Source organism: Chiroxiphia lanceolata, chromosome 5 (assembly GCF_009829145.1).
Source record: "Chiroxiphia lanceolata isolate bChiLan1 chromosome 5, bChiLan1.pri, whole genome shotgun sequence".
In the NCBI taxonomy this organism is placed as follows: Eukaryota; Metazoa; Chordata; class Aves; order Passeriformes; family Pipridae; genus Chiroxiphia; species Chiroxiphia lanceolata.
In genome coordinates this window covers 73,358,951-73,373,923 of record NC_045641.1, presented here as the reverse complement: position 1 = coordinate 73,373,923, position 14,973 = coordinate 73,358,951, and the positions used below count along the sequence as shown (strand labels likewise).

The 14,973-nt window shown below is 42.1% G+C and overlaps 1 protein-coding gene across 3 annotated transcripts in view; it reads left to right on the top strand.

The window, feature by feature from the left end:
- The window catches only part of SCUBE1 (signal peptide, CUB domain and EGF like domain containing 1), a 175,972-nt gene that overhangs the window by 128,494 nt on the left and 32,505 nt on the right, over positions 1-14,973 (top strand). For all 3 annotated transcript variants that reach the window (XM_032687259.1, XM_032687258.1, XM_032687257.1), the window contains one exon: positions 1,471-1,593. In XM_032687259.1, the coding sequence (XP_032543150.1) occupies positions 1,471-1,593 (123 nt within the window). The remainder of the gene's footprint in view (positions 1-1,470; positions 1,594-14,973) is intronic.

The window sequence follows — 14,973 nt, the reverse complement described above, 5'->3', positions numbered from 1 at the left end:
CAATTATTCTTGCTTATCTGAGTGCTGAGCATATTTATGTCAATGTGTGTGCAGCAAAGGGCTCTTCAGAAACGTGGGCTGAATTTGCCTCTCTGGATTTGCTGTTAGAATTTTCAGGCTTACCACCTCACTCCTCTTGCTGCTGCTTATATTTTACATGCAGAGATGTGATAAGAGCCATGCCACTCTCCCATGTTGGTAATCATGTGTTTCCAAAAATTAGTTAATGACTTCCAGTGAGAGTCGCCCTGAATTCAAATAATTTTTAAAACACGCCCTTCATTCACCATCATCATGCTGGTTTTGATAAATTTCCACCTCCACATATTGGATCTTTTGGCATCTAGATTTGCACTTTGCAAGATTGGCTTTTTAGATGGCCAGCTGCTACCTGAAGATTTCAAAGCTCTTACAGCAAGAGGCTTTTCGAGAGGAAACATCACTCTCCACATCTTGTTTTCACTTCCAGAAAGTGGGGAGCCAAGGCTTCACTGTATGCATTCATAAAAAGAGCTATTTTTTGGCACTGTTCTTCTCTTGAAAAAACAAGAGTACCTTTTTTCTTTTTCCAATAAACATGGATCCATGGCTTTGTGACTGGAAAGATGCTCTGTGTTTCAAATGAAGTTTTGTGGCCTCTCATATACTTACTGCACAACCTTTTATGGGTTGGAAAAGGGACTGGTCATTCCAGTTCTTCAGCACCTTTGGGAGAAGTTAAAAGGTGCAAGAAGTAGAATCACCTGTATGAAAGTCAAAACAGAGGTCTTTTCAAGGTCATCAGTGCACTTCATAATCATTATTTAAAGTCAGAGCCATTGATCCTGTCCTTCATACATATAAATATATATATATTATATATATATATGTGGCTTTCAAATAAAGGCAGTAGGTACTCTGCCTTCAGAAGCAACATTTGACATGTTAGTTGCTCTTCTGTTATACCAAGTGAGAAAAGTTAGACACACGAAAATGGGTGTTCAGTGACACTGTGTCACCGAATAATGGACAAACTAGCATATAATGCTAATTCTGGAAAAAAATGTATCCTTACATTTGTTTATGTAGGCATTTTTTCAGAATTCAAATATGGTTTATTTTGTGTTTGTTATTATTTCAGTTTTTAACCTTGTTCTTGGGTTTTGATAGTTCCTGGAGAAAGTAAAGGAGACTGGTTGAAGTCTTCTGTCAGGCAGACCCACTACATCTGCAGAGGAGCTTCCCTGAATGCTCCTCAACATCAAAACACCTCAGCTTTGTTGAGTTTCAGCTCTGGGGGACATACCTGTGTCTCCTGAACAACTCAGCTCGTGGCTCTCCTGTGAGCCTTGTGAGACAGGTTTGGGAAGGGACACATCTGACCAGCCTGGTTCCTAACAGGGACAGCCTCCTTGGGGATCTGAGTAAATTCCTGTACTCCTGCCCTGGATTGCTGTCGAGAGCTGAATTTTTGCTGTTCATTCTTGGCAGATATCGATGAGTGCTTGGTGAACAACGGGGGCTGTGACCATTTCTGCAGAAACACAGTTGGCAGCTTTGAGTGCAGCTGCCAGAAAGGCTACAAACTGCTCACAGATGAAAGGACCTGCCAAGGTAATGCTTCATTTACTTTACTCTTTGTATAATGAGGATGTTGTTTCCAGTGGATTTTTATTTTTTTTTTGGTAATTAATTCATTTGTACTACAGGTTTTAATGATGCTGTCACAGGAAGTAGGGTTAGGAAAAGACCTATGAGATTTCCATTTTCTGAGGTGGGGTTAGGAGGTTGCTGGAAATGTCTTGTTTCAATGTTTTTAGTAGCAGGAATGCAAGTGTCCTGTCGAAGTGTAAAAATCCAAGTGGCATCGTGGAATAGCCTCAGGCAAAGAGCCTTATGTTCAAATCCTCTAATTTGCTATGATCTTAATGGGAGAGAGGCTTATATTACTTAGACCAGAGTTGTTTAGAGTAACAGACTGGAATAGAGCATTTGCAAGGTTTAAACTGAAAAAAAAAGAGTCTAATTTGTGAGCTCACAAATTAGAGCAGAAACTGTTTGTGGGGGGATAATGGTGGTGTTTTGTGGGAATTCAAATGAAGTGTGGCTTGTATCCTCTGCTGTGCACGTCATGATTTGTTATCTAAGTAATATGATGTTATTTATTCTATGACTAATTAAGTGCACAACTATTTCCAAGGTACTAACCATGTACCTTTGGAGTAATGATGCTTGAAGCATTTGAGCTCTTTAAAAAAACCCTGGTAAAGGCTATAAAGATGAGCGTCGACAGAGAGAGAAGAGGAAGCAGGATATATTCAATTAAAATTTTATTAATCCGTGATTATTTGCAAAGGGTTTTGAACATGCAGAAGTCCAAAACAGTGTTAGTATTTTAGAGTTTCTTTGTTCATCCACAAAAGAGAAACCAAGGTCTGAAGATACATATGCCATTCATAAATTTTTCCATTGCTTTTCGTTGGTACTTCCATCCACCATCTGGGAATGCTTCTCCGCCCTGACTGTGGGATTAGGCACAAAGGAGTCAGGGAAAGGCTGGTTTCAAGCTGGACAGGATGAGAAGAGCTCAGGGTAGCACAGGTTGGGCAGAAATAACATTGTAGGATCATGTCAGACAAGGGTAAGTTGTCAGGTTTTGATTTACCTGCTGAAAACGGGAACAAAATGTTAAAAAGAAACTTCTTGATGTATTTAGGGATAGTCAGGAATACCTTCTGTCCATGAATTTCACGTGTCATGACATGCTCTCACTGTGGTGTCAGTCAGAGGTTTCACCACTGAACTAATTGCAATTACACCAGTGAAAAACTCAAAGAGAAAAGTTAGTAGAATAGGCTTTGAAAGCTCCCTGTAAACAACCAGGTTTCTGTCATGACAATGGAAATCTGGAAGCAGCTCTGTAAATGTTGTTCCAGTGAGTTTTCTTTCCTCCTGTGCCTGGGCTACAGAATGAGTGAGTCTCTTGGAACAATACCCTGCAAGGATTAAAGCAGTGGCTGGTCTTCTTCTCTCCCTCGTGTGATGAGACATGGAAGTATCAACATGGTCTGGCCATCCTGCTGTTCCCATTGTCCATGAGGAAGGGCAGGCACTGTCTGGCCTCTGCATGACACTCTGATTGGTAAACTGCAGCTTATCTGTTGCTGTAACAGATTAGTGCAAGCCCAGAGAATTTTGGGGCTGGGCAAGTTCTTCCAGTCCCAGAAACGCTGGTTCTTCACAGGGGAGGACAAATTCATTTCCTGTTTGAAGTCTGAGGTATTTGGGCCCCAGAGACTGATTACAGCAGCCGTGGTGTGATGCCTGCGTTGTGGAGGGAGCACTGTGATAATTCAGTTCCTGCGTGGTGCTTAAGGTGATAATTGGTGACTCATGCAGTCAGTGCTAATAAAGAGAGAAGGGAAGTGAATATAGAGCAAGAAATCACTGATGTGTGAATCACCTGTACTTTGCTGCTTCTGCTGCAAAAGGAGTATAGTTAGGGGAAGTGGTTGTGGTTATTAATGACAGGTCTGACGGAAAACTCTGTTTTGGGGTTAGTGACTCTTTTGGGATATAAATCATGCACAGGTTTTTTTAACAGCCAGTCAGCACTGACCATAGAACATTAATGAGAGATTCAGAGAAATTTATTTTAGGCATATTAGCCTTTCCAGTGCTTGAAATAGAAAAGTCTAATTTCTGTTTATAAAAGACGCTGTTGTTCATGTTGCATCTGTTGTTTTGATTCATAATAGAGTTTCTATGATTTATGGTCTTTCTGTCTACATTGCCTTTCTCCTCTGGTTTCCTTTTTTTTTTTTTTTTTAAATAAAGATTTATTTCCGTTACTAATCAACATGTTTACAAAATACTCACTTAGCACTGTAGAAGTGTGCATTGTTGGGGACTGAGTCCTCTTTAGTTCAGATGGTCTCTCTTGTGTATAGAACGTTCATCTCCAAATGTGCTCAATACTAACAGCAAGGAACAGATTCTACTAACCTCAGGCAAAATGCCCATGGAAACAGCTGGTAAGCTTGCCCTTTTACAACCTGCAGAACCCCTGGATAAGGCTTTGAACATTATTCACAGGAAGTAATCAGTGAAGAGCAAAGCCACAGAGATACAGTTCACGTTAGCAACATTTTTCAGACAATATGTTGGAAAATACAAGTAAGCTGTTGCTGCATAACTTTATTTGTATCATCATTAACTTCAGCACAAGGCAATTTTACATGTTTCAGTAAAAAAGCTCCTCCATACACCCTGTGAAATTCTGAAGTTGTCCCACCTCACCTAATTTCCTTGATGTCCTTTCATTGTAGACCTCAAAACTGACTTGGAGGTTACAGGGAAATTGTATCAGGCTCAGACTTTGTTCTGGTTGTTTGCAGAGCCCCCACCCCATCATACCAAATGCCTTACACACATTCATCCTCTCTGTGAAGAGGAAAGTATTTCTCTTTCAGTTTTTAGGCAGGAAGGGTGAAGCCAAATATAGCAGCTTGCCTAAGATCACACGTGTGAATGCCTGGGCTGCCCGGGGAAGAAACCTTCAGGTTTTGTGAATCTGCCTTCTGTGAATTTGCCCATTACAAGGGAGTTTATTCCTTTTCTGTTGTTGCTCATATCCTTATATGAAAATCCACTGATTTTTTAGGAATTCTGCTTGTTTGGTGCCACCCTGCATGTAGCGTGGTTGTGTAAGAAGCCCCTGCTTTTGCAAAGGGCCTTAAAATGTCCTGCATTTGTCTGTTTGCAACCAAACCATTTTTAGCCCTGGCTGCAAAGAAAACCATTGTCAATCACAGATTACTCCCGCTAGGGAGTGGTTCTCACGCTGTGGCTCCTTGTTAGACAAGGAGAATGTGGGGGGTTCCCTTCCTTTCCCCTCCCCTGCATTCCAGCCATTTAAAAGGAAACTTAGTTCTAACCCAGAAGGTGAAGAATCCACATTGCCCTGCCAGTAATATTGTGGAGACTGATGCTGCTTTCCCAGAGTCTCTTTTTTAACCTAGACTTAAAAATAGATTTTTTTCCCTCCTTTGACAGTGAAATCACCATATGACAATGCAGCTTTATTTTAATTGATCCCTTAAGTCTAAGGTATTGTAAATTCTTGGATGCAGGAAGAAATAGTTGGATCTGTTTATATAAACTTAGCAAAAGTGGTCTGCCTCTCCTTTGAACATGTAATAAAAGTAACATAGCTACATTTATAGCAAGGAGAACTTGTGTTTGTAACCTTTTTGGTAATTAATAGAAGGACAACAACTCAGATCACTTTTAGAATGACATCAGCAACAAGCAAACAGGCGAGACTCGCTGCAGTGAAATGAAGCTGCAATGAATGTGTGTAAGCTCAGACATAATTACCTTAATCCTTAGCCAATATGAGTTTTAAAGCCAGTTAACTTAATTGCTTATTCAGTTTCTGTTTGTTGTGCAGTGATCTCGAAAAAAGATCAACAATAAGCAGCCTCTCTGCTCCACTCAAGTTCAAGCTTCATTAAGCACCCAGAAAAATGTGTGAAATTCTATCATAAATAAGTTTCTCTTCGTGCTCTAGGAATTGCTTTTTGCAAAGCAAGGCAGTGAGAGACAGCACACACATTTGTCATAAATTTCTCCAGGGAGTGGTAGAGATGGAAAGATGTATTACCTTGAGGGGAAAAAAAAGTGTGCTTTCAGTGGGAACATCCAGTGATCAACATGTAATGCTTGAGTCTGCTCAGCCCACACTCACCCTCTGCCTCTCGCCACCTCTGTCCAAAACAGAGACAAATCCCTCTACACTGAGGAGTTTAAACTTCTGCAGGGGGCAGTTCAAGGCATTTTTACATCATTTTAGTCCACTTACAGCTTCCACAGAAGGCTGAAGTGAGGCTTGGTGATTGCAAGAGCTCCCAGACACGATGTTCAGACACGAAGGAGCCTTTTCACCAACCATTTGAATTGATACAGACACTGTAATAAAAGGACATGACTGTCCTCTGGGGCATGTGGAATACCTGCATGGCATTTTTGGGGCTTCTCTAAGGCCACAGGAGACATTTTTTATATGCTTTGAGGTATTGCCTGTTTGACTGTTGGTTATTCTTTGTTCCCTTCCTACCAGATTTTAAACAAATGCATTGACTCTTCTGTAGGTAGGCACTGGAACACAGGGTCTAACAGTCTGCTCTGGGTAGTGCTGGTGCCTGCCCAAAGGAAATTCAGTGATGCATGTTTGTAGAGCAGGAAATCCCAAAGAGCATTTGCCCCCTTGCTTCATGGATATTGAATTTTCCCTCCAGTGATTTTCTGTGGGCACAGTTTGCTATTTAATGCTGCAAAGGTATCCAGTAGAAGTCCAGGTACAGCTGATTTGAGGTGTTTTTCTCTCTAATTACAAGAGATAGGTTACAGGATATACTTATTATCTCTAGCCATCCACACCTGGTTTTTACTTATGATCTGGAATATTATTCAAACACAGCCTCAGGCCTTCTGTGTTAACCTGCTGCACCACAGAACTGTAATCCATTCAGTCCTAAAATAACACTGTTAAATGAGAGACTGGCCATTTTTTACTGCCAAATAGCCCTTAGTTCCAGGGAATTTGAGGTGATTAGACCTAGCTGACTCTATGATTGATCTGTTAGTAGAGGGATGCTTTACATAGGGCTCCCAATGCATAATTGTCAAGAGAAGCCTTATTTCATTCCAGAATGAGAGAAAGAAACACAGCAGCTTGAAAAACACAGTAACTCTCTATGATCCAAGGATCCTGCAGGCCTGGTCTTGAAACAGTGCCATAACATCCACCTTTTCACTTATTTGTGTGAAATATGCCCTATTAGCCTTCCAAGGGCAAGATTTGAATCTCCCAGCATGGTATCTCCATTTTGAAAATGGGTATGAAATGAGGGATTAATCATACAGGGAGGGACAGATAGAAAGTGTTTGTGGGAATTATTTTTGGCCTCCAGAAGCCCATGTAAAGATTAGCTACAAAGATCTCACTATACTCTTCTGTATGGAACCATTGATGGTAAATATGGATGTATAGGACCAGTTTAATCCCAAATAAATCAGTGCATCCACACTGGCAGCACTGAATCACTAGACATCTTTGACACAGAGTAACCAAATTAAAAAGTAAAAATGGCAAAGAGGTTTGCACCTTGGGCTACATGACAGTGACCTGCCACTCACATTTGATCATGTAACCCAGTAAAGCAACTGGCCTGGTCCCAGTTACAGAACCTGATGGAGTTCTCAGGATAAGGATATACACCCCTTCCCTTGATTTGTGTAGGACACAGTCACCCATCCAAGATTACTTAACAAAACACATGCACAGAGGTCAGGGCTGGAGCATCTGCACTGTGGAAACGAAGGACAGGAGTATTCAGCTTTAAAATCCTGAGGAACTTCCTAGGAATGTCAGGACAGAGGAATTTTATGTCATCATTCTGCCAGCCAAGCCAAGCTATCTTTTTACCTCACTTCTGTTGCTCCAGCTCTTCTTGCCCTGAGTTGTAGCTGAGTGTACCCTGGTGCAGTCCCAGAGGCTGTGAAGAACATTAAATGGGAAAGAGCTGATTCAAGACTCCAGCTAATCCAGGCCAGTGCTAGAACTGAGCTTTCACATGAGTCAATTTAAAAGACAACAGGCTCCTCAAATTCAATGCAGTTTGGCCAACTTTCCAGGGAAGAGTGTTGGAAAGTTTCATTGTTGGTCTACCCCCTCTCTTCCCTTTTCTCCTTCCATTAAATATATGGAAAAGAACGCAAATGTTTAATAAAAATAACATTATTTAGCCTTCCTCTCCTTTCTGGAAGGGCAGTAACATACAGTTTCACAGCCAGATGAGATGGGCACCAGCAGAAATTTTACTGCCTGGTGTGGGTTTTTGTCTTAATATTTAAAATACATCTTTAGCTGAACCCACACAAATCTCTCACTTAGGTTGTCACCTTCATGGTCAGGACTGAACTGTAGAGGGTGGAGAGCATTAGAAAGCCATGAGGCTGCTGCTGTCTGTGTCCTTGTGAGGCAAGTGGATCCCAGAGAGCACATTTGCTGTCTGGGGTGAGGAGCAAGCAGACTTTAAAGTCCCCTCATGGACTTTTTCCTGAGTCTTCATGTGCATTTACTGTAAGTTTGAGGTCTTCAGCAGTCAAAAAAAACACGCAGAACTCATTTTGCTCTCATTTATATCAAGGAGAAGGCTGTTGTACTCAGCAGAGTTGCAGTGCTACCACACTAAAGGAACCTGCTGGTCCTTATTGCCTTGCACCACTTGAATGGGGTGAGTTGGTGCCACTGTGGGGGGTGATTAATGAGGGAGAGGGATGAGGAGACTCAAACCATTCCCCTGTCAATACTCCTTTGTGTGATACACGTGAAGGAGAGTGATTTTGCCTTGATGCACTCATCCACAGGGCCCAGGGAATGGCTGGAGCTGTGTCAGGGCAGGCTCAGGTTGGATCTCAGGGAAAGGTTCTTCCCCCAGAGGGTGGTTGGGCACTGCCCAGGCTCCCCAGGGCAGTGGGCACAGCACCAAGGCTGCCAGAGCTCCAGGAGGGTTTGGCTGATCCTCTAGGGCACAGGGGGTGACTCCTGTGCAGGGCTGAGGGTTGGACTGGATGATCCTTGTGGGTCCCTTCCAACTGGGCATATTCTGTGATTCTGTGATGAGATGGCTGTGCTCTGACTTATAAAATACATTGATTTGACAGAGGCTGATTTTCACCCAGTCCAGCTGAGTCTAGCCCAGAGTGTTTAATTGTGTGGACTCTTGGCATATAAACAGCAGTGCTGGTTCAGTTGCTAATGCAGCTCAAAAACCAGTGAGAATCAGTGTTGTGCTGGAGGAGATACTGGGAGCTGCTTGTGGAAACCAGACTGGCTCACAGAAGGAAAATTCAGGATGACTTCCCTGTCACTGATGATGTTCCCTCCCTGTGTAGATTTTCTCTAAGGCATTCTGTGCCACTGAGCCTTGCAAAAATATCGTGCTTCTGACAAGCACCATATTGCTCCTCGCATCAGATTAAAAAAGTACTCTGCTGGGAAGCAACATGTTACACTGTCAATGAAAGGAATACTTTTCAAAATCCTCTCTGTTACACTTGGTGTCAGTGAGACTGTGAATAGTGGTGCGTTTTCTGCCTCTGTGAGAAAAAAAGGGTTGCAGGATCATACCCAGAAACAATAAATGCCCCAGGCATGAAGTAAAAACAGCTCTAGCCAGTACAAGTTTTGTTTGCCAAGTGATAGTATCTGCCGTGTTGGTTGTAGCAATTAAGTTTGCTGAAACATGAAAACAAATACATCCCCCCCCACCTCCTGCTCTCCCCTCTGCAGCACAGTGTTTTCATAAGTTAAAGGGGAATGTTCTTTGGAAGGAATATTAAACCTCACAATCTAGGCTTTAAATCAGTTTCTAATGGGATGAGACCTAATGTGGGGAGGGCAGATGGGACAGATTATTCCACTTCCATTTTCCCATGAAGCTTCTGACACAGGCTACTGTTGGAAGTAAGACAGTAGATTAGTTTGACCTCAGGTCTCATTCAGTATGGTAGCTCTTACACTCTTAAACTCTATAAAAGTATACTGCTATCAAATTGCTTTTTACAGCTCTGCCTGGCCCCCTCTCCTTGCTGATGTGTGTGGGAAGCCAAGACAAACGTTCCATTAGTGTTTAGAAAGAGAATTTGAGATACAATTTTCAGTTGATGCTGTAGGATTTATGATGTGTATAGTGCAGAAATGACTTCACTGGACTAGAATCATGTTATGTATTAATGAATTACCAGGATGTGAGTCAGCCTTGGAACAGTTCGAGCAGGAAGGTAGCATTCTTCCACAAACAATAATCTGTTGATAAATAATGCCAAAAGCTGTAGTTCAATAGGAATTGTTTTTAAAGGGAATCAGAGAAAGACTGTATGTATAGATGTAATCACATTGATTAAGGTCAGATAGCCTTTACCCTCATTGCTATACAGAATCGCATTAAAATGACAACTCTGTCCCAAATATTCATTTTCCTGTGCTTGCAGCTCCACTCCTGAGCTTTTTAAAAGTGGCCTGGTTTGTTTATTTTGTTCTAATGAGAATAAAAGCCAAACCCATTGAAAGGAAGGGATGTGATTTTCTTCCAGTAGCCACGTTACAAACTGCTACTCTCTGTTTTGCTCACTTGGAGATGAGGCCTTAGTCAGGACAGGTGAGAGAAAACCAAAAATCTAAACTCAAATATTAACAGTCAGTGCTATGGGGGGAGTGTCTCCTGGGATTTTGCTGGGTGGGGGGGTTTGATGCATTTTGCAAAGCACAGCGTTAGTGTTTTTGGAGGGATACCTGCCTTTCTGGGCAGAGTTTTTAAGCAAGCTTTTGAAGCAGAGAACAGCAATTCTTGTGCATATTCAGTGGTCACTGACTTCAGCAGGAGCAAGGGAGCTGGGAATTCACGGTGAGGTCCACGGGAGGTGAAGGGAAGTGCTGCGTTTGAGTTCTCAGCTGAAAACTGAAACTGTGTTGTTGTACTTGATCTTTCAGCACCGTCAAGTAACACCAGGCACGTTTTCACCCACACTAGTCCCCTGCTCCTTCAAGAAGTCTCACTAGCAGCTCCTGCTGAAGGGTGATGGAGACAAGCACCTTAGCAAAGAGAACAGTTTCCTCTTTTCAGAAATCCAGTGTATTGCAGGATAGAGGGAATATTCCTTCCTTGGCACAGAGGGTAAAGCCTTTATTATGTTGTGTCATCAGGCTGTTAAGCTGCTCTTACAGAGTTGCTGTGTAAATAGTGGCTTGAGCAGAGTGCAGACTAGTAAACATGTTTATGTTTGTAGGAAAACAAATAAAGTTTCTTTTAATGTGCCTGAAGTTTTTTTAAATGCACTTCTCTTGATATATGGCTTCTCCTACCCCAAGCCCTTGAAGTAGTAGCACAGTTTATTGCTGTAATAGCAGTAGATAACTCAGCTTGCCTTTGCCTTGGGAAATGATTGATATTGGAAAATGATACATGTTTGCTTATAAAATCTTGGCAATGTTTTGATGAAAGTACTTTGTTTTCTTTAAAAAAACCATTGGAAATAGTATTTAATTGCATTTTAGATTACCCTAGCAAAAACAATGGTGAGAGCACAAACGTAATAGGAGCCAAAGCCAGCTGCCTCCTGCTGGGTTCCTCAGATTAGCAGGGGAACCTGAGCACAACAAAGCCCTCATGTCATGGGGAAGGAGTGGGGAAGATCTAGGGCAGGTAAGCCTAGGCCCAAGAGCAAGGGAAGTCTGAGCATAAACACAGCTTTGTCTCCGATTTCAAGATGTTCCTCACACAGAAATATAGCCTTTTGCCTTTTTTGTCACCATCTCTCTTTGTCCTTCCCCTCATGTCACAGCAGATTCAGCCCTCGAAGCCTGGAGGCCCTTGTGCAGCTGGGCAGTGACTGTGTCCACTTGTCACATACAGCAAACAAACTGGCTCAGGAGGATCTTTATTTTCACACCATAAATAATTTTGTTTCAGAATTTCACGTCAAAGACAAGCTGTAGGTAATGTGGGGAAGCTGTGAAGCAAATAAATTCAGTGTCAGAGATGCACTGAAGGTGTTGGTCCCATCCAAAACACCACTGGCTGTAGCTGCCATTTCATTCCCCAGGCTAAACATTCAGAGGTACAGTTTTAAGTCAGGGTCATTTGTGACAGCTCTGTTGACCTTTCTCTGATTTGCCATCACTGGAAAGTTGCAAATGTACTTGGACTTTCTTTGGCCTTTCACCAAGCAGCTCCATCCCAACCTGATCCCAGAGTGGGTATATTTTGCAGCTCTCTTGCTTAGCTTAACTCTCTTTGTATTGATTTGAAATAGGTTATAAAAATGAACAATACTGTTAAATGTACTGAGGCATATTTTATACTGTTATTGATACTATTATCTTTGGTCGTATTTAGAAGATAATGGCGCTTTACTCAGGTTTAGATCCCTATAGTGCATTTTTATAGATTTTATATTTTTATATATGTATTTTATTTTTTGTATATATATTTTTTTAATCCTTTAGAAATCCCTTTAAAAATTGTTATTCACACAGATAATAGTAAGGATGAGAGAACTGCCATGAGCTTGTGGTGAGGTTAAATGTGATACACTCGACAGAGAAAACCAATAACAATTTGAAATCTTCCTTTCCAGATGCCTTAATAGAACACCTCCCCTGGCTCACTTTGTGCCTGTGACCTTGGGCAGGCTTACTAATTTTATACCATTGTGTCTACTTATTAGTAGGTTTTTTCCATGTTCCATAAGAGACCAGGCAAACTTCCTTACCTGCAAAAAAAAAAAAAATCCCTTTCTTTTTTTAACTCCTCTTTCTGAAAGTCTCCACAGAGCTGTCTCTGGTGATTGGGGTCTCTCTGCAAAAACCCTCTGGGGAGAGAGACTACCTTAGCTGAGGGTTCTTCTGCCCTCTCTCCCCCTTCAGCAGATGGGTGACCCCTGAAGTTTCTTGTCTTGGAGGATGTGAATTGTCAGTCTGAGGGTTCCTGGAGTGTGTCTGTGCAGAGGTGACGTACAGAGAGTGACCCATGGCCAGATGTACAGGCACCTTGGGGTGCAGTCTCACAGGAGGTGACCTGTGCTCAGCTGCAGCACAAGGCTGTGGCCTGTCCCTGCCTCCAGAAGCTCCAACATCCCGTGCTGCTGGTTGTTAAATTGAACACCAGGTTGACTAAGCTTAACTCCCCTTGCAGTGCTGAGATTTAGCAAGCAGTTTTGCACAACCATGTTTAAAATACTAGAAGAGGTTATTGTCTGCCAAATTGGCATTTATAATCTACCATTATTCTGTTTTTTAGTTTGGTGCTGCATACAAAAAAAAAGAAAGTGGGTGGTGGGGTCTTTCATGCTGCTGCAGGGAAAAATAACAGAAATCCACCCAACAGCAGAGAAATAATAATGCAGTAATAATGGTGGTGATAATGATGATGTATTTCATTATAGAAATGTAAAAAAGCCTTGGACCAAACCCCACCATCTACAGTCAAAGAAACCTCCCAAAGACCCCAAAGTTCGCTGCCAATTTTTGCCTGGCTGAAGTTGCCAAATCCTGCAGTTTTTCCATCCCAAACCATAAATCTTCCCAGCCTCCCTTGGGCAAAGCCTTTGGTGACCCAAAAGCGAGCCAATAATTGCATGGCTGCTGCACGAGGCAGAACAAACCCAGAGTGACTGGGAGCAGAGCTGGCCCTGCAGTGCTGACAGGAGGAGGGATGTGTGGTGGTCACCTCCCTTGGCACGTGTGTGAAGGGGAACACCCAGGGAACAGGCCTTTACTGCAGACTCAGAGGAAGCCCTGAGGGAGGCTTGTGGAAGAGAATATGCTTGTGGACTCCGTGTGGAAGAAAAACTAAATATGGAATTTTTGGGAAAAAAAAATTAAATGAGAAAGGAAAATTAATTTGTTGATACATGAGATCACATAAAACTCCCTTGGAAGAGTTCCTGAAGAAAAGATTGTATTTACTCTGGAGAGGGAGCAAACAATTTAGGCCTACAATTTTATTGCCAAGTCTTATTTTTTAACCTGCTTTCCTTCTGTTTTCAAGCCCCAGAGATAGCACAGTGGTTCACAGAAAGTGCAACTGGTCTCTTTTGATAAGGTCTGATACCAGAGATAAAGAAAACAAGCTGCCATTTGCCTTTAAAGACTCTCCCGAATGTACTGCCTTGTTCTTCCCAAAGGCAGGCAGTCCCCTTTGCTGTAACTGCTGGGTAAACAGTTGCTCTGATGTTGATGGGGGTGATGAGTTTGCTGGGTGAAGAGTTGTCCCCTTGGTGCTCAGCATCTACTGCTGCAGTTCCTCCTGCCACTGAAGGGGCCAGTGAAAGATCAGTGTCTTTTGAATTGAGGGGAGTTGATGGGAATTAATGGAGGCAGCCAGGGAAATACTTATTTGGAATCCTGCTTTCTTGTGTGTAACCTCAGACCCAAGAAAACAGCACCTGCCAAGAGGTACCTGCTGATTGCTGAAAGGATGAGGTGTGCACTACACTCTTTTAAGAGAAAATATTCAGCCTCTACCAAATGTAGCAATTAAAAAGGAGCAGACCAGTTTGGACTCTTAAAAATTAAACTGATGGAAAAGACCGAGGGGTCAGTCCAGGAAAACATCTAGACAACCCCTTCTGGAGCAGAGATGCTTTTAGAGGTTGCCAAGCAAAATGCCAGAGGCTGCTGAAGTGCAGGAGTCAAACTAAATGAGTATGGTCATCCTGTTGGCATTAAAATACACTCATTCTATCAAAATAAATATCCAGTTTGTGGATTATGTCTTGGAAGACATTGTTCCATTTCAGACATGTGAGAACACACAGTAAAAGGAGAAATCAGGGATGCCCAGATATTCCACAGAGCAAAATGAGAGTATCTGAAGTGATCAGACCAAAATGACAAACAACAGACTACTGTGGCTCCCTAAACTGCACTTGCACCAGAGCTATACAGAGTGTTAATATTGCATTTAGTACTGTATGAAGACAGAAGGACATGGCCTTGGACTTGTCCCTCTCTGCTGCTGTGTGCCTGTCCCTGAAGCTGAGCAATAGTCATTTCGTTGTGCACTGCTAAACCCTTGAAATATCTCCTCAGTGGGATGCTTGCAGAATAAGTCACAGGTTTCTAATTATTTATTGCCTCTGTCTCGAGTATATTTTGCAGGTTTCTTTTTGCTGTTTATATACATTTATTTGTTTTACTACCTCCTTGCATTCTAACAAATCATCTCTAATAAAAAGCACATTTCCTTGCAAGCAGAATTCATTTCCTTCAGAAGTCTTTCAGTCCCTGATTAGTGGGTTACATTTGGTCTTCACTAATCACATAGTTAACTGTGAGCAATAAAGTTCTTAAATAAATAAATGCTCTGGTCCAAGTCAACCTTAGCCATAATGGACAGTTTCCCACTTAAATTTCTGAAATACAAG